Source organism: Capra hircus, chromosome 3 (genome assembly GCF_001704415.2).
Source record: "Capra hircus breed San Clemente chromosome 3, ASM170441v1, whole genome shotgun sequence".
Classification (NCBI taxonomy): domain Eukaryota; kingdom Metazoa; phylum Chordata; class Mammalia; order Artiodactyla; family Bovidae; genus Capra; species Capra hircus.
The window spans coordinates 46650902-46671937 of NC_030810.1; the positions used below are offsets into that span (position 1 = coordinate 46650902).

At 37.6% G+C, this 21036-nt stretch overlaps 1 protein-coding gene across 3 annotated transcripts in view; it reads right to left on the reverse strand.

Annotated features, from left to right (window-relative positions):
* Positions 1-21036, reverse strand: part of PTGER3 (prostaglandin E receptor 3) — a 95527-nt gene that overhangs the window by 40547 nt on the left and 33944 nt on the right. Inside the window, exons 2-3 of one of the 3 annotated variants that reach the window (XM_018045488.1) lie at positions 18788-18967; positions 12757-13845 (exon numbers count right to left, since the gene is read on the reverse strand). In XM_018045488.1, the coding sequence (XP_017900977.1) occupies positions 13831-13845; positions 18788-18967 (195 nt within the window). In that variant the 3' untranslated portion in view covers positions 12757-13830. Of the gene's footprint in view, positions 1-12756; positions 13846-14744; positions 18968-21036 lie in introns of those variants that run through there. The other 2 variants (XM_018045484.1, XM_018045482.1) reach the window with 2 other exon arrangements.

Here is a 21036-nt window from a genome sequence, read left to right on the forward strand (position 1 = left end):
TGACCACTGGAAAAAACATAGCCTTGACTAGACGGAACTTTGTTGGCAAAGTAATGTCTCTGCTTTTGAATATGCTATCTAGGTTGGTCATAACTTTCCTTCCAAGGAGTAAGCATCTTTTAATTTCATGGCTGCAATCACCATCTGCAGTGATTTTGGAGCCCTCAAAAATAAAGTCTGACACTCTTTCCACTGTTTCCCCGTCTATTTCCCATGAAGTGATGGGACCAGATGCCATGATCTTAGTTTTCTGAATGCTGAGCTTTAAGCCAACTTTTTGACTCTCCTCTTTCACTTTCATCAAGAGGCTCTTTAGTTCCTCTTCATTTTCTGCCATAAGGATAGTGTCATCTGCATATCTGAGGTTATTGATATTTCTCCCAGCAATCTTGATTCCAGCTTGTGCTTCATCCAGCCCAGCGTGTCTCATGATGTACTCTGCATATAAGTTAAATAAGCAGGGTAACAATATACAGCCTTGATGTACTCCTTTTCCTATTTGGAACCAGTCTGTTTTTCCATGTCCAGCTCTAACTGTTGCTTCCTGACCTGCATATAGGTTTCTCAAGAAGCAGGTCAGGTGGTCTAGTATTCCCATCTCTTTCAGAATTTTCCACAGTTTATTGTGATCCACACAATCAAAGGCTTTGGCATAGTCAATAATCTCTCTTAGCTTTTAGCAAAAGGAAAGCTAAGAGGGCAGCAAGAGGAAGTGCCCTCTTTTTCTGCAACCATCTACTACAGAAGCAGCCCACATCTAACAAGGAAGGGTCTGAGTGTTTGCAGTAGTGTGCACGTGCCCAGATTTGACATAAGGACTATATTTTTGTTGAAAATCTTGTTTGCTGGATCTAATCTCTCCTGTTGAAAAAAACACCCTCTGACTGCTGTGCATGATTGTTTCTGGCACTTGAAAATGCCCAGGCCTCGAAACAGAGTGAAAGCCTTTCTTTCATGGGGCCTTAGAGCATCTCTCCACGATAAGCTTCATGCTTCAGAAAATAACCATAGTAGAAATTCTTCACAAAGGGAATTTGTGGCAATTGTATTCTAACCTGAAATAAGATAAGAATCCTAGCCACACTTTTCATCAATTCTGTGGACTTGGCTTTGTGATTTACCCTCCCAGAGCCTCAGACTTCTCATATGGAAGGTGGTGATAATAGCACCTACTTTGTGGCATTAGCTTGAGAATTTGATAACATGTCAGTTCAGTTGTGTCTGATTCTGCAATCCTATAGACTGTAGCCCACCAGGCTCCTCCAGCCATTGGATTATCCAGGCAAGAATAGTGTAGTGGGTTGCCATACACTCCTCCAGGAGATCTTCCCAACCCATGGATCTAACTTGCATCTCTTGCATTGCAGGTGGATTCTTTTACCACTGAGCCACCAGGGAAGCCACGTGTACAATATATGTGCTCATAAAATGATATCTGCCTCTACTATTATTTTCACTATTATTATTAGTGTTCATGTTTATTTATGACCATTTTATTTTCTAGGAGTTTGGTTCCTTACATTTTTTTTTTCTATTATAAAGCCCTTTTAAAAGCATATGTGATCAAACATGAGTGAATTTTTCAGAAATACCAAGACATGAGATCTAGGAAACAGCTTGGGTGCATGCCAGGTTGCTTCAGTCATGTCCAACACTGTGTGACCCTGTGGACTGTAGCCTGCCAGGTTCCTCAGTCCATGGGATTCTCCAGGCCAGAATACTGGAGTGGGTTGCCATGACTTTCTCCAGGGGATCTTCCCGAACCAGGTATTAAACCTGCATCTCCTGCATTGGCAGGAAGATTCTTTACCACCGGTGCCACCTGGGAACTGCCTGGGAAATAAAGTGAAAGTGAAAGTCGCTCAGGCGTGTTCGACTCTTTGCGACCCCATGGACTAAACAGTCCATGGAATTCCCCAGGCCAGAATACAGGAGTGGGTAGCCTTTCCCTTTTCCAGGGAATCATCCCAACCCAGGGATCAAACCCAGGTCTGCTGCATTGCAGGTGAATTCTTTACCAGCTGAGCCACAAGGGAAGCTGCCTAGGAAATGCGCACCTCATAAAAAAGAGGCAATATGCTGAATTGAGGAGCAACTTTTTAAAAATTTTACTCTAAAAGAGGTAAAGATTATCTGATAGGGTTGAATACCTGGAAAGCTGTTAAGATTTAGTTATTAGCACAAAGAAAGTAAAGCAAATTTAACTTGGTAAGTTTTTAACTCTAGAAAATTAAAAACATGTCCAAGAAAGGAAACATGATGATGGTTCTACTGTTTCTGCAGTTAAGGTTATTTACATTGCCATAAAAACAAAAACACTGAATTGTGTTAATAAAATTGCATTATAACCACAATGGGACAATTAGTGAGGAGAGAGTTAAATCCAGTAAAATAGAAAATCAACCTATAAGGTCCAAAGTTGATGAATCAGGACACAGCAACATAAATACATTATTTAAAAATATAATAGTATATGCCAGAAGAAATGTTGAAAAAAAGCGGAATGTATTGGAGTTGTTTGGAGAGCAGGGTGGTGGGGAGAGGGTTAGAATAAGGAGTGTGGGTATAAACTTTTTTAAAATAAACTTTTTTATTGAGTGAAAGATTCTTTAAATTCTGTGCTTGTCTGCTCAGTCATGTCCAACTCTTTGTAACCCCATGGACTGTGGCCCACCAGGCTCCTCTGTCCATGGGATTTTCCAGGCAAGAATACTGGAGTGGGTTGCCATTCCCTGCTTCAGGGCATCTTCCTGACCCAGGAATAGAACTCACACCTCCTATATCTCATGCACTGACAGGCGGACCCTTTACCACTGCACCACCTAGGAAACCCTTTAAATTCTATAGTGCTTCATAATTTTCAATTTTTCATATATGTTATTTCATATAATCACAATCCTTTTATTTGTCCCCTATTCCTATATGGCCCTTTCCCTCCTCCCCCTTTCCCTCTCCCTGCTGGCAACCACTGGTTTGTTCTCTGTATCTGTGAGTCTGCCTCTCTTCTTTGTTCTATTCATATTTTTTGTATATTTTAGATTCGACATATAAGTGATCATAAAGTACTTGTCCTTCTCCGTCTGACTTATTTCACTTAGCATAAAGCCCTCCAAGTCAATTTATGTTGCTGCAAATGGCAATATTTCATTCTTTTTCATGGCTGAGTAGTATTCCATTGTATATACCACATCTTTATCCTTCAGTTGTCATAATAAGTTTTTTGTGCCATTTGACTTTTTAAAGGGATGAACATAATATTCTGATTAAAAATGAAACTTTTTTAAGAAAAGAAATACACATTTGAGATATAATGGACATCCCATACACACACACACACACGCATATTGATAAACCCAAGTGTATGAAAATCTACACAATCTAATCTTTGTAATATTTCCTTAGCCAATATTAAAGAAGTAAATAAGATCTATCATCTAACATGGAGAAGGCAATGGCACCCCACTCCAGTACTCTTGCCTGGAAAATCCCATGGACGGAGGAGCCTGGTAGGCTGCAGTCCATGGGGTCACGGAGTCGGACACGACTGAAGCGACTTAGCAGCAGTAGCAGCATCATCTAATAACTAATACAGGATTTGGTAGTTTGGATGAAGTGTGTGTGTGTTCAGTCACTCAGTTGTATCCGACTCTTTTGCAACCCCATGGACTATAACCCATCCAGCACTGTTGTCCATGGGATTCTCCAGGCAAGAATGATGGAGTGGGTTGCCATTTCCTCCTCCAGGGGATCTTCTTGACCCAGAAGATCTTCTTCACAACTCTTACTGTCTCTTGCATTGGCAGGCAGATTCTTTACCACTAAAAGTGCTTTAAAGTATTTTAAACACACAATCTCCTAGTAGCGATCAAATATTAATTAAATTAATAAATGAATTATTCCAGGTTTCAATGATAATTCTGCTGAAGGGATAGTAACAAGAGTATTCAAAATGGCCATGGTGGAAGAAAGTCTGTGATAAGGAGTAGAGTCATGCACATCTAACTAAGATTGCAAAACTTTTGAGGCAGTAGTTCCCCTTTAGAACTTGGCAAGAAATCAATATTATTTCTTCAAAATTTCTCAAATAAAGTAAATTCTGTCATTGCAATTCTTAAAGACACTAGGCAAAAAAAATGAATAAATAACAGTCAAGGAATGTTGAAAGTAAGTAAAAAAGCACAATTTCTTTTCCTCTTGAAATGGCTTTTCATGGATCTTCTAAGAAGATTCCAAACCACTGACTTTTGAAAATCAGCTTGCAATTTCATGCACACTATCTACAGTTGTCCATTCACGTAACCACATCCAGAATGTAGGATGCACTGGTATCAAAGTGCTGTTTCCAAAATATAAATATTTCAGTGCTGAAAGGTGGCATTTTCTTTTTCCTCACTAAGGCAAGAAAAATGCAAAGATAAATGTCATTAATTGTTCCAGACATTTCCCTTTAGTGAAATACAAACTATAAACATCAATACCACATTCCACTAATAGCTTCAAGCATTGGCTTAAAGCATCATTAATTTTACATTTGTAAAAAGGTCTGAAAGTGTATACCTTGCATTTTACTGAAAGGTTCAATCGATAAGTCCTTCTTGTTGCTTTCATTCTAAATAGCAACACAAAAATGTAGTACTTGCATAAGTGTAAATATATATTTATTCATATATGTATCATAACATAAAGTTATATAACAGAAAATAATAAGAAATTATATTCTAGCCATTTTCAAGGTTTCATGTTTCAGGTGGGATGTTATTTTTTTAATCGATTTTTTTAATAGCTTTGTTTTAATCTTTCTTGAGGGATCAACACAAGGCAGAATGAAAATAAGCTCTGTGGAAGGCAAATGTGTCATTGGAAGAGATGTAATTCTTTATTTAAATAATGGTCTTTTCATTTTTCAACCTGTTTTTGGCAAATAACCTATAATGCTCCTCTTCTGGTTAGGATTATGTTATTTTTTTTGCCCCACATGATGCCAATTTTTTTTTAATGATTGCCATTCCTTTTAATAATTCTACCCCCCCCATTATGTTGATTTACTATTATGGGCATACAATGAGATGTCAAGGAATTTTGGCATTCACAGGGAAGTAATTATGTTGATCTAACTCCAGTTTTGGATTTTAGCTTTCTAACCAAACATGGAAACTTGTGAGGTTCCTTAAATCACAAAAATTCTCTCACAGCAAGAATTCTTAACCTGTGTCTATAAATTTCCAGGACATCTGTAGACAGACTTAGGACTGCATAATCTCTGACACTATAAAAGAAAGAAAGAAAGAAAGAAATTCTGTGTACTTTTTGTAAGAAAGAGATCCAAACCTTTCACCAGACTATTAGAGGTGTCTCTGACCCACAGTGTTTAAGAACTAGTGTTCTATTCGGCGTGCTTGCTGTGCTAAGTCACTTCAGTAATGTCCAACTCTGTGCGATCCTGTGGACTGTAGTCTGCCAGGTTCCTCTGTCCATGAGATCCTCCGGGCAAGAAGACTAGAGTGGGTTGCCATGACCTCCTCCATGGGATGTTTCCAACTCAGGGATTGAACCCACGTCTCTTATTATCTCTGCATTGGCAGGTGGGTTCTTTATCACTAGTGTCCCTGGGAATCTTGTTCTACTGGGTACTTCCAGTTAAATCTAATTTTAAAAGGCCTCAGTTGGTGGTAATGGTTTCAGAATTATTTTCTTCCAATGCTCTTTTCAAAATTGAATTCCAACAACCTGATATGTAATATTCAAAGCCTTCTTTTAAAAAGATTGCATAAGAATCTTAGGCATAAGCACTGATTATCCATAGTCCTTTCTTACTTTACCTCAGAAATTTACAGTAGATTAGTGAGCACCTTCATGTTAATTTTAATTTGACCAGAGTTAGGGTTTAAGTTTTTCAACTTTTTATTTCACACAACCTATGGATGAATTTAATTCAGATGACCATCACATCTACTACTGTGGGAAGGAATCCCTTAGAAGAAATGGAATAGCCATCATAGTCAACAAAACAGTCTGAAATGCAGTATTTGGATGCAATCTCAAAAACGACAGAATGATCTCTGTTCATTTCCAAGGCAAACCATTCATTATCACGGTAATTTAAGCCTATGCCCTGACCAGTAACACTGAAGAAACTGAAGTTGAACAGTTCTATGAAGACCTACAAGACCTGTTACAACTAACACCCAAAGAAGATGTCCTTTTCATTATAGGGGACTGGAATGCAAAAGTAGGAAGTCAAGAAACATCTGGAGTAACAGGCAAATTTGGCCCTGGAGTACAGAATGAAGCAGAGCAAAGGCTAATAGAGTTTTCCCAAGAGAACACACTGGTCATAGAAAACACCCTTTCCAACAACACAAGAGAAGACTCTACACATGGACATCACCAGATGGCTAACACTGAAATCAGATTGATTATATTCTTTGCAGCCAAAGATGGAGAAGCTCTATACAGTCAGGAAAAACAAGACCGGGAGCTGACTGTGCCTCAGATCATGAATTCTTTATTGCTAAATTCAGACTTAAATTGAAAAAAGTGGGGAAAACCACTAGATTATCCAGAAATGACCCAAATTAAATCCCTTATGATTATACAATGGAACTGAGAAACAGATTTAAGGGCCTAGATCTGATAGACAGAGTGCCTGATGAACTATGGACGGAGGTTTGTGACATTGTACAGGACACAGGGATCAAGATCATCCACAAGAAATAGAAATGCAAAAAGGCAAGATGGCTGTCTGAGGAGGCCTTACAAATAGCTGTGCAAAGAAGAGAAGTGAAAAGTAAAGGAGAAAAGAAAAGATATAAGCATCTGAATGCAGAGTTCCAAAGAATAGCAAGAAGAGATAAGAAAGTCTTCCTCAGCGAACAATGTAAAGAAATAGAGAAAAATAATAGAATGGGAAAGACTAGAGATCTCCTCAAGAAAATTAGAGATAGCCAAGGGAACATTTCAGGCAAAGATGGGCTCAATAAACGACAGAAATGGTATGGAATTAACAGAAGCAGAAGATACTAAGAAGAGGTGGCAAGAATACACAGAAGAACTGTACAAAAAAGATCTTCACGACCCAGATAACTGCAATGGTGTGATCACTCACCTAGAGCCAGACATCCTGGAATTTGAGGTCAAGTGGGCCTTAGGAAGCATCACTATGAACAAACCTAGTGGAGTGATGGAATTCCAGTTGAGCTATTTCAAATTCTAAATGATGATGCTGTGAAAGTGCTGCACTCAATATGTCAACAAATTTGGAAAACTCAGCAGTAGCCACAGGACTGGAAAAGGTTAGTTTTCATTCCAACCCCAAAGAAAGGCAATGCCAAACAATGTTCAAACTACCACACAATAGAATTCATCTCACACACTAGTAAAGTAATGCTCAAATTCTCAAGCCAGGCTTCAGCAATACGTGAACCGTGAACTTTCAGATGTTCAAGCTGGTTTTAGAAAAGACAGAGGAACCAGAGGTCAAATTGCCAACATTCACTGGATTATCAAAAAAGCAAGAGAGTTCCAGAAAAACATCTATTTCTGCTTTATTGACTATGCCAAAGCCTTTGACTGTGTGGATCACAATAAACCATGGAAAATTCTGAAAGAGATGGGAATACCAGACCACCTGACCTGCCTCCTGAGAAACCTGTATGCAGGTCAGGAAGCAACAGTTAGAACTGGACATGGAACAACAGACTGGTTCCAAATAGAAAAAGGAGTATGTCAAGGCTGTATATTGTCACAGTGTTAAATATAACTTATATGCAGAGTATATCATGAGAAATGCTGGGATGGAAGAAACACAAGCTGGAATCAAGATTGCTGGGAGAAATATCCATAACCTCAGATTTGTAGATGATACCACCCTTATGGCAGAAAGTGAAGAGGAACTAAAAAGCCTCTTGATGAAAGTGAAAGAGGAGAGTGAAAAAGTTGGCTTAAAACTCAACATTCAGAAAACTAAGATCATGGCATCTGGTCCCATCATATCATGGCAAATAGATGGGGGAACAGTGGCTGACTTAATTTTGGGGGACTTCAGAATCACTGCAGATGATGACTTCAGCCATGAAATGGCACTTACTCTTTGGAAGGAAAGTTATGGACAACCTAGATAGCATATTAAAAGCAAAGACATTAAAAAGCAGATATTGTCAACAAAGGTCTGTCTAGTCAAGGCTATGGTTTTTCCAGTGGTCATTTATGGATGTGAGAGTTGGACTATAAAGAAAGCTGAGCACCAAAGAATTGATGCTTTTGAACTGTGGTGTTGGAGAAGACTCTTGAGAGTTCCTTGGATTGCAAGGAGATCCAACCAGTCCATTCTAAAGGAGATCAGTCCTGGGTGTTCATTGGAAGGACAGATGTTGAAGCTAAAACTCCAGTACTTTGGCCACCTCATGCGAAGAGATGACTCATTTGAAAAGACCCTGATGGTGGGAAAGATTGAGGGCAGGAGAAGAAAGGGACGACAGAGGATGAAAGGGTTGGATGGCATCACCAACTCAATGGACATGAGTTTGGGTGAACTCTGCGGTTTGGTGATGGACAGGGAGGCCTGGTGTGCTGTGGTTCATGGGGTCACAAAGAGTCAGACATGACTGAGCAACTGAAATGAACTGAGAGTTTACATTTTAGATGTAGAGCACAAGACTTGAACTCTGTCAGCAAAATGTATGGTAATAGCTTCATACCTGAAATATTGCAGACTGGCACAAACTCAGAAAGGCATAGGCTGATTTGCCCCAAATTTGACTGCTCTTTAATAAAAATCATACCTCAGATTAAATAAAGCTCTTACAACTCTGCAAGATAGACCAGATATGAAAAAATTCCATTAAAGACAAAATTTGGTAAATTAGTCTCTCTGGCTAAAGTACCTTACCTAGAAATGTAAACTGAATTAAGAGGAATCTTAACAGATTTTTTACGGTCCTGGGAGAAATGGACTGTCTTTAGATGTCACTTTGAGAGACATATTACCCTAGGCCCTCTTATCAAGAACAAAATAAGGATTGGGGCATCAATGGAAAAATGATACTTTCTAAGAAATTGCACCTCTTCCTTTGTGAATAGGTTTATGTGATTACAGAAGTGGATCAGGGCCCATGGTGATCCAGGCATTGTTGTACTGGTAGCACCACATTTTTGTGCATTCAGACACAAACTGACATTCTAGTGCTTGCTTCCTTGGGAAAAGCCAGAATGGTGCCTGTCTGGACCAAGATCCCACAGATGACCTTGCCCTGCCAACCCTCACACACATCGCCTCCTCTTGGTGACCATGACCCTTGCCCTGAGGCAGAGGCTCTCAACTATGAGCCAATATGTCCTCTATGGTGCATTTGGCAATATCTGGGCACATTTTTGATTGCCACAACTAGGGCAATATTACTGGCATCCAATAAGTAGCTGCTAAACAGCTTACAATGTACAAGATACTGTACCCTCAAAAAAGAATTCTCTGCCCCAATGGGCCAATAGTTCCAAGATTCAGAAATCCTGTCCTAAGACCTTTCCCCCACTCTATAAGATTACAGAGGCATGCACTATTCAGAACCACATTTTTTAGTGGGCCACTAGAATTTAATCAATATGAATGTCTTGCAAATTGTACGGCTTTGGGCAGAGTGGAGTGAAAAAATATTCTAAAATGTGCCTCTGCCTTCCTGGTTAACACCAACTCCTTTCTCCAAAAAAAACACACAGCACTAAGTCGTGTCTGACTCTTGTGACCTCTTGAACTGTAGCCTGCCAGGCTCCTCTGTCCATGGGATTCTCCAGGCAAGAATACTGGAGTGGGTTGCCATTTCCTTCTCCAAGCGACCTTCCTGACCCCAGAAATTGAACCCAGTCTTTCACATTGCAGGCAGATGCTTTACCAACTGAGCTACACAGGAACCCAAAGGCAAATTAAATGTCACCTCCTACACGAAACTATTTCCTATTTCATCATCACCTTCCCCACATAGTACTTATAGGCTTACCCCAATAGCAGCTCTGTTCAAATTACTTCCCGTTTCCCTACTAGATTATAAATTCACTGAAAGCTATGTTTGTTTATTTTAAAATCCTTGTATCTTCACGCTTACTAGAATGCTTAGCACATTACATGTACACAGCAAATATGTGTGGAAGAAAAGAACAAGGCTGGAGCACTGGCTTGGATTCTGAGTACCTACCTCCAAAATAGGTTTACTCAAGACTGTTTTAGGGAACTGCCCTTGTGATGCAGTGACTAAGACTCTCCACTCCCAATGCAGGGACCCTGGGTTCAGTCCCTGGTTGGGAACCTAGATCCCACATCCACAACTAAGAGTTCACATGCCACAGCTAAAGATTCTGCATGCTGCAACTATAGACCCAGTGCAGCCAAATATCTAAGGATGTCTGACTGCCTGTCCTCCAAGGACATGAAACTGAGCAACATCTCATTCCTGGTATGTAGGATCATCAGCATTTTAGTGGAAATTCCTGGCCTACTAGAAGATAGCCATAATGATGTTTACCTGAAATGCCACAAGACAACGACTGTAGAGATCATAAGATCTAGTTGGGGGTTTACGTCAGCACTCTCCCTAAATGCCTTTTCTTAGAGGAAAGAGGGCAAGGTTGACATGCTACTTTTAATAAGCCTGGCTTTGCAGCCTGTGTTCTACAGAACTTCTTCCTTCACCAAAGGAGGAAAAAGTGTAGTGAACTTAATGAACACATGAACAGAGTAGTGAGGTAGTTCAACACTCATCTCAACTAGTAGCCAGCTCACACCAATACCCATGTTCAAATCTACTAGAGGAGCTGACTATGAACAAGGACAGTTCTTTTGTTGGCTGCCTATAGATTATATGCAAATCCACAGTGGGAGAATTAAATTTAGGACAATTTATAAATGTGCTTTTGTACTAAAAGCAAAAAAGTTGGATTATAACATGAATAGGCATCAAATTAGAGATACCAAGGGAACATTTGATGCAAAGTGGGCACAATAAAGGACAGAAACAGTATGGAGCTAAAAGAAACAGAAGATATTAAGAAGAGGTGACAAGAATACACAGAACTGTACAAAAAAGGTCTTCATGACCCAGATAACCATGATGGTGTGATCACTCATCTAGAGCCAGACATTGTGCAATGTGAAGTCAAGCTGGCCTTAAGAAGCATCACTATGAACAAACCTAGTGGAGGTGATGGAATTTCAGTTGAGCTATTTCAAATCCTTAAAGATGATGCTGTGAAAGTGCAGCACTCAATATGTCAATAAATTTTGAAAGCTGACCACAGGACTGGAAAAGGTCAGTTTTCATTCCAATCCTAAAGAAAGGCAATGCCAAAGAACGTTCAAACTACTGCACAATTGCATTCATCTCCCATGCCAGTAAAGTATTGCTCCAAATTCTCCAAGCAAGGCTTCAATAGTATGTGAACCGAGAACTTCCAGATGTTCAAGCTGGATTCAGAAAAAGCAGAGGAACCAGAGATCAAATTGCCAACAACAGTTGGGTCATAGAAAAAGCAAGGGAGTTCCAGAAAAACATCTACTTCTACTTTATTGGCTACTCCAAAGCCTTTGACTGTGTGGATCACAACAAATTGTGGAAAATTCTTCAAGAGATGGGAATACCAGATCACCTGATCTGCCTCCTGAGAAATCTGTATCCAGGTCAAGAAGCAATAGTTAGAACCAGACATGGAAAAACAGACTGGTTCCAAATAGGAAAAGGAGTATGCCAAGGCTGTATATTGTCACCTTGCTTATTTAGCTTATATGCAGAGTTCATCATGTGAAATGCCAGGCTGGATGAAGCACAAGCTGAAATCAAGATTGCCGGGAGAAATATCAATAACCTCAGATATACAGATGACACCACCCTTATGGCAGAAAGTAAAGAAGAAATAAAGAGCCTCTTGATGAAAGTGAAAGCGGAGAGTGAAAAAGTTGGCTTGAAACTCAACATTCAGAAAACTAAGATCATGGCATCTGGGCCCATCTCTTCATGGCAAATAGATGGGGAAACAATGGAAACAGTGACAGACTTTCTTTTCTTGGGCTCCAAAATCACTGCAGATGGTGACTAAAGCCATGAAATTAAAAGATGCTTGCTCCTTGGAAGAAAAGCTATGACCAACCTAGATAGCACATAAAAAGCAGAGACATTACTTTGCTGACAAAAGTCCATCTAGTCAAAGCTATGGTTTTTCCAGTAGTCACATATGGATGTGAGAGTTGGACTCTAAGAAAGCTGAGTGCCGAAGAATTGATGCTTTTGAACTGTGGTGTTGGAGAAGACTCTTGAGAGTCCCTTGGACTGCAAGGGGATCCAACCAGTTCGTCCTAAAGGAGATCGGTCCTGAATATTCACTGGAAGGACTGATGCTGAGACTGAAACTCCAATCCTTTGGCCACCTGATGTGAAGAATTTAGTCATTTGAAAAGACCCTGATGCTGGGAAAGACTGAAGGCAGGAAGAGTAGAGGACGACAGAGGATGAGAGGGTTGGATGGCATCACGGACTCAATGGACATGAGTTTGAGTAAACTCCAGGAGTTAGTGATGGACAGGGAAGCCTGATGTGCTGCAGTCCATGGGGTTGCAAAGAGTTGGATATGACTGAGTTACTGAACTGAACTGATTGCATTATATTGTGCTATTATTTTGATAAAGCAAGTCTAATAGGATTTCAGCAAAATGCTAAATGCAATTATCAGTAAAACATTCCTGACACGAGTTGGCATCAGGAAAGAAAGACAGGGCCATTTCAGAACATTCAACTTTATTTTCCAATGACAAACACAACATAAATAACATACATTTGTTAAATATACAGACTAGCTATGACTTCAATGCCATCAAAATTCTGATGTATTTTTCAGTCTTTTATTCTTTGTCTCCACAATATTGAAGACTACCCTTTCAAACATAGTGGAAGATATGTTTAGATATACTTAACATAACTTGTGGAAAAATTTTACACAAAGATGACAAAAGTATACCTTCCCATTTAACCCACTGGAATGGAATGCTGAGTAGGAGAGGTGGAGAAACATACAATTTCTATACTGAGCTTTACATCATTTATTAAAGTGTCAATGATTTCAATTCTCACTTAGATACATTTTGAAAATAATGTATTCATTTGTTGTAAATAGATTAAGATAATCAGTCCCTATTTTTCATTTGCTTGCTTACAGAAAGGTTCAACTTTACGCTATCTGTACAAAACTGTTTTGTCAAAGAAGATGGAAAAAGTAAGATATTCTATCTATATATAGAGGCTCGGGAAGAAAAAGAGTTTGGTAGTCAGTGATGACTTGAGTGAATTAAACATTTGCTTTTACAGAAAAGGACACTGACCACTCCTCACTTTGTCCTACAGATGCTCTAGTGTATGAAGATAAATGTGGCCCCTTCCTCTCCTTGCTTCTGTGAAATGGCCTAAAAAGGATGAAGAATCTTGACAAGTTGGAAATATACAGGTTTTCCTTCATCTCTTTGTCTTTGTTCTCTGTCCCACCCTCCATGTCTATTCAATAGGAGTGTCCTTTCAAAAGCTGAAAGAACATTGAGGTCCATCAGTAAGTCATATGCATTTTCTCCTGCTAAACATTACAGCTTTGATTTCTACAGAAATTGAAAACCATGGAAAGAAACTATTTTCATATTAAAGTCTGGTGATTGGCAAGCTTTTGGCTAGATATCTGATTCACTTTAATTAAAAAGCCAAACTATTCTAATTCTAAAGCAACTGACAGGGACTTCCCTGGTGGTCCAGTAGTTAAGACTCCGTGCTTCCAATGCAGGGGACCCGGGTTCGATCCCTGGTCGGGGAACTAGGATCCCACATGCTGCGGGGTGAGGCCAAAAAAAAAAAAAAAGAAGAAGAAGAAAAAAAAGTAAAGCAACTGACAAAGGAATTTAAGAGCTGATCAAAAAATTTTAGAAGTGCTATCATCTCTAAAATGCTTGATAAGCCTGAAAACCTAATTGTACCTGATGTTAATCTCTTTCCTTCTTATCTTTACTCCCATAATAAAATTATTTCATTAGAGCAGATATTAAAAAACAGACTCAGATCTGTTTCATAGATTAGTACATTAGCACATTAGAAATGTGAAACCATTCTCTCTCTTAAAAACAATCCCAGCTTCACCAATAGTAAATATTTCTGTTACTTTCTCTCCATGAGAAAATGGATAAAGAGGCTGGAGGCAAGGAAGCCAGGGAAACAGTCTTCTTTCTAATGAAGAAATTAGCATTTCAGTAGATATATGAGTTGTTTACAATTTAAAACAAATTGATGTAAAATTTCTGAAAATAGAATAATTTTCATTCTAAATTTTAAAATGTGTAATCTATATATGAGCAAATATGGTATATGCCTGATTGAACTTCATTTCTAGAGAATCAAAATATAGTAGGCTTGTGGTATCATAATGTAATGGTTTACAACTCAACTTGTATAAATGGCAAGCCTTTAAGTAGAATCCTCACTTAAGATTTACAAAACAGAGACTCCATAAAATTAAAATTCTGTGCTCCTTCATTATTTGAAAGAGCAGAGAGTAGGCAAGAGTGAGAAAAAAAAATGTAAAGCAGCATGTATTGAAGATATAATTCCATTTGATTTAAAAACTAATTGTTGACCTCCTTTGGGGGAAGAAAACCTTACTTCTAGAAGTGCTGAAGTCTTTCATGGATGTGCACATAGGTGTCACTGTGAGAACAAAGTCACCCTCTACTGCTCTTTTTACTTTCTTTAGTTTTATTGAAGGTGGACTCAATCCAAAAAAGGCATTCAGGGAAGGCATGTGAAAGGTTTTACTTAATAGCTACAGCACGAATCATTACAAAATTGAAACCTTTTGGGTGAGAGTAATCCAGGGGTAATGAACTTTCACATGTAATTAGTATCCATATACATGATACCAGTATAATGAAGTTCTAATTTTTAAATTTGCCATAATTCTGTTTCATGATTCATATGTAACACTACCTATTAGTTGTCTTAGAGTTTTGAACTGACAGCACCTTCTTAACAAATGTGCATGTGAGTTTTAGTTTGATTTTCAAAGTTTGTAAATAGATTATATCATAACCTCCATTATGAAACATCATAGATGTATGTCACCTCTTATTAACATTGTATTGCAACTCAGAAAACAGTTCTATCAATATAGCCACAGTATTAGATGCTCTTTATTTAAAAAATGATATAATCTCTTTAATTAAACAATTCTGTTCACTTATTTAGACCTCAGCTTTAGTAGATTTGAAACATACACAATCACAAAGACAGCAATAAACAAGCAGCTGTGAAGATATGGCGTGCTTGATGACCTAAACTTTTTACAGAGGTAAATCATGGAAACGTCATCAGTTATTCCACAATAAACTTTTAATATGTTTGTAGTAATAAATACTCTACAGTCTCTCTGTGTCACTCACCTTCTAGTAACCTGCATATTTCAAAAGAAGCTTTGGGAATAGAGTATGAAAATAAATGGGCAATATATGTGTTTAAAATTTCAAAGAATAAGATTTTTCTATTTTCTTAGCTGACTTAATCCCAATACAAAAGGGCTATGATTATCAACATGGGGAAGACTGAAAACAGAGCACTAATCTGGGGTCAAAACCAACAAAAACATACAAAGTATTAAATAAAAGGCCCAATTCTTGAAAATCTAAGAATACTGCCACAGATTGTCCACTTTATTAATATACTGTTTTGTTAGAGATTTTAGTTTGTCTATTACTCAATGCCAGTGTGTTCTCAGGGTCTTTTACAGTTGACTTTTACATGAGCTTCTAAAATTTTATTCCATAACATGGTCAAGAGGTCTTTTATATAATAAATAAGTGTTCAGTATATATATCTGGCTTTAAATTGGCAATCATTTGAATCTGGCATGATTAAATGCTTATGTTTACTTAAAATGACTTGGTATATAGCTTAGGCAGATATGCAAAATCCTTGGATAACACATTTAATTTCTTCAATTTAAAATATTTTAAAGATATCTACCATACTTATTTCATTTGAAAAATAAACTGTTCTTATTGGTTGACGTGTCATCATTCTCTTCTGTGATACAACATAGCTGAATAAATTCACTGTGTGGAAAATCAGAATAGCTTTGTAAAATCTATAATAGTCGATATTACATCTATTTTTACATTGCACTCACTTCTTTCTATTTGGTTTCCTAGGTCTCCGGTTTTTTAAACCAGTATTGAGAAGTTTTGGGATTGTCATAATTTTTGCACGCATTTTTTTTCCTGCTTAAAACTAAGTATACTTGAGTGAACTTAAAGACTAAGGAACTTAAACTTGGAAACTGATATACTCGTCTGCAGTGACTTTAGATGTTTTCTTCCTTATCACATTTAGGGCTTCTGAACATCCTGAAATCTAACCTCAGCTATCATCCAAAGGCCAGTATCATTTAGGACTAACATTTCGTACCAGGCTTTTCATGTACTAACAAGTCACATGCTGTTTACGTAACTCTTCCTTTTCACTTCCTTTTCAAGCTTGTTCAAAAACTGCCATCAACCACAGCTACCATCTATTCCTGGGCAGGAAACTATTCCATAGTTAAGCATGGGTTTTAGGTTGTTTTGTCTTTATGAATTTCTGTGGTTGGATGAAAAGTGATATTTCTTTGACTGTCATCTCAATTACCACTTGGGGATAGTAGTTTCTCAAATTATTAATACAAATGATGTACTTCGTTATGAAGCAATATAATGCTGAACATTTGAAGATAACTTCGTATTTCTGTAATTAAACAAGCAGAGTTCATTCACTTTATCAGCTCGATGGTCCGTACAGTCACGAAGCACTTCAACCATATAGTGGGACCCCACTGATGTGCACTTGGTTTTGGCAGATAATTATTCATTCATTCACTGAACAAAGAGTCACTGAACACTTTCTATATTCCAAGTGCAAGGTGCTGGAAAAAATAACCCATTCAAGCTCACACTACTTGGATCTATGCTATGTATGTGAAGCCTCTTCATTTTAAAGTCATTTAAGTACACTTTTTTTTAAAATATATAGTTTTGTCTCATCCTCCATGAGGTGACTTGTGGAATTATTTAATTCTATGGTATAGAGAAATTTTTAAATGTCCTTTTAGTATAGGTTATTTGTCATCATTTTTTTTTCCAAAACCTAGACTAGTGGAACCACCATGAGTTACATAAGCACTCTCAGCAGATTTTGCCTTCTCACTCAGTTTGACATGAGCATTTAAATTGATTCCTCCTAATTGACTTAGCCTGGTAAACATATTAATCTAATAGATATTTTGCACCTCTTAAAATTAATTCTTCCCCAGATGCCTATTGAATACACACACAAAAAGGTAGTTACTATAAAGGAGTATAAATAAATTTCAAGTTTCTTAAAACTGGGAAAACAATAAAGGAAAAGGCAAGTTAAACTCTGAATGAGAAACAGTAAGTTTGCAAAACAAATGCTCTAAAGAGTACAAAGAACATTTTATGTAGGTCTGATTTGAAAGATTGTTGTGTTTGTTGGGGAGTTGCTTTTATTTTCTTAAGTGTAATTCTCAAAATTTAATGTAGTGACCTACTTGTGCCAAAAAGATATCAAGCTTAGCTGTCAAGGTTTGTGCACATAATAAGAGATACATTTTAATAATAAATATTTAGATAGAAGCTTTGAAGAGAGGGCAGAGAAAGTGCAATATTATAATTTCCTTATCCTATAAATAGGCTAAACTATGGAAAGTCTTTATGGAAGCTTTAAAATATTTACTGGTCTTAGATTAGGAGTTAGTATTTAAATACACAAAAGACTGAAGAGAATACCTTGGGTGGAAAAATCAGGGAAAATAATTAGCCAAAGTACCTATATTTAGGGCTCAAATCAGTCCTTAAATAGAATTTTGAAAAAAATCACTTCACTGACTCCCAAATACAGTTTCATGAATCTTCTCCAGGCTTGTAGGAATTAAAAATGTAATCTAAAGGAAGAACATTTAACAATTTGGATGTTCACAAATTGTCATGTTTGAAATAAATGGAATTAACTGACTCATTCAGGTAATGAATAAACCTAATTACCAACCCAACCAAAACAGACTCTAAGGTTAGCAGCTAATTTGCATATTGAATGACATTTAAGTAACATCAGTATCAATGAATACTGTGAATATGTTATGCATTTTTTCATCCTAAATCAACATTTTTAAAAAATTTAAGGGGAATAAAAGTGACACAGAGAGAAAGAGAGAGAGTAAAAGAGAAAGCAGAAGACCAAGGCCTTTGAGCAAAAACAAGCTGTTGCCTTGTCTTCAAATATCTGTTTGTTGAATTCCCCATAGAATATTAACTATCCCTACACAGCCCCCACCACAGACCAAGATCATTTATAAAAATAAAAGAAGCGCTTTCACCTAATAAATAATCACACATTCAGCTACATATGGAAGAGACCCCAAAACACTAGACTGTTATTAATCTATTTTCCTTTGCTTGTGTTTTAATACTTTTGGCATATAGGGCATTATTAATATTTATGCTTCTGAGACCATTTAGGCCTTATATCAAAAATGCTACTTCAATGCATAAATAGCGGCATGCTAGAGATGCCTAAATTCACAGTAAGATTTAGGGCTATTTTTTGCCAAAAGCTGTGAACATGCAAGTTGATTAAGTTGATTTCATGCTCCTGGTCTGTGTTATTTCATTGGATAGTGAGATAGGCGGCACTTTAGGTCCATCATTAAAGTAGCTGGAGACAGCATTTGCTACCTGGCAAAACTTTTGAAGAAGGATCTTTCTTAGCAGCAGATAAACCCAGGGATCCAAGATCTGGTTCAGTGAAGCCAGGCGAACAGCTATTAAGAAGAAGTTGCACTCATCCTGATTTTCTGTGTATGTCTTGCAGTGCTCAACTGACGTGTGATTGAAGATCATTTTCAACATCATTATCTAAGAAAAAGGGACATATTATTATTCCAAAGATTAATAAAGTCATATGCATCTCCCCACATGGTTCTTTGCACATGGTTAGTTTACAATAAGTTGGTTGTTGGGTTAAAATGATTAATTCAAGCAACATTTATACTCATAGAACACAGCCCTGAATTATATAAGATATCCCTCTGGATTTTCCCACATTTTTGCCTATTCAACATGAGGCAGATTTTTTAAAAATACATATTCTCTGGCTCTTGGTCCTTGTCAGGCAAAACATGTAATCTTAAACTTTGGCAGTTGTAACTAAAAAAAAAAAAAAAAAAGACTACTTAAGAAAAGATAGAAGCAACAAAGGGGAAAATAGCAGTTATATATTATTAGTATTATTATTATTACCAGTAGCATTTTCTGACTCCTTACAATTTGCCTGACACTGTGTCAAGTTCTTCATATGATTTTAATAAATAATAGAAGATAAATACTACTGCCATCTCATTTTTATAATTGTGGAAACTAAGCTTTAATGACATAAAATAGCTGAGTCAGACTTAAACCCAAGTTCACTAACATATGACAGATAGCATATGACCCCTTCCGGGTCTCTACCCAGTCACTGCACATACACCAGAATGTAAATTCCATGAAGGTAGGATCTGGGCCAATATCTTTTTCCCCACTATTTCCCCAGCACCTAGACTAATAATTAGCAGGTTGTGTTCAATAAACATCTGTGAATGAATATGTGATACATATATGAATATATTAATATATGACATCTATAATATACATAATATATTTATATTTGAATGAATAAATATTTGTGATTTCCACAGGAGAGAAAAAAAGTGAAGATTCATACACATCAGAAAAGATATTCAAGCTTGTTAGTCCATCAGAGAAATGAATGTTATGACAAAGAAACCATTTTATATTCACTAGTTTGAGAAAAATGAAGCATGACTTTTTCAAATGTTAGTGAGGATGGGGAGCAATATAGACTCTTGCACACAGTACTACCAGGAGCGTGAGCTGGAGCAGCCACCTCAGAAGACAATCAAATTCTGTCTCACCTGTTACCTTGCGGAAGTCCCACTCCTAAGAATGCACTGCCTTGAATTCCTGCACCTGAGGTTGTGTGTCTGACTGTTCATTAGAGCATTGTTCATAACAGCAATAAAAAGGCAGGAACAACCTCAAAACAGGTTCACACTTGCAAGCAAAGAAAGGTGCTGACTTTATTACCAGCTCCTAAATTGGTCTTTCTAGACATGCACAGCTATTAAATACTTCAAACATGGCTGAAGAAAATTGGGACGTTGGGATAGGTAATGATTATATAATGAAATGATAATATATTTATATAGTGCTTTAAAATACATTGTTAAACTTAGCATCATTTGTTTCTTGTTACTTTTTCAAAACATTTTGTAAAATATTACACTAGTAGAAAATTTAAAATTATATATATGGCATGCATTTGTTGTTCACATTATATTTTGACTGAACTCAAAGTGTTGCTTAAGACCCACATTTATTTGGATGGTCTGTCCTCAGGTCGTATATCCCAAATTGAAGGGTTTGAAACATCCCTGAGCATCCTAAACACCCACAAACCTACTATCCACAGCAACAGCACTTACTTTCTTACAGTCACCCTGACTCAACACGTCAGGGTCACCTGTGAAACCCTTTACCTCATCCTCTGCAATGCAGTTTGCTCTTTTTCCAGTCTCATCTTAGCACTTCCTCTTATCTGATTTATAGTAATAACAGACACCCCGACAGAGCAAACAGATGTCAGCATGACACAAATTCGGCACCCTAAATCCCAGCTCTGATCAAATCCTCATCAGCTATACAAATGTCAACTTGGTCTTACTGGACAGAGTTGTATGTGTGGTAGTCATTCAGTCGTGTCCAACTCTTGGCGATCCCATAGACTGTAGCCCGCCAGGCTCCTCTGTGGAATCCTCCAGGCAAGAATACTGGCATAGGTAGCCATTCCCTTCTCCAGAGGATCTTCCCGACCCAGGGATTGAACCCAGGTCTCCTGCATTGCAGGCAGATTCTTTATCATCTGA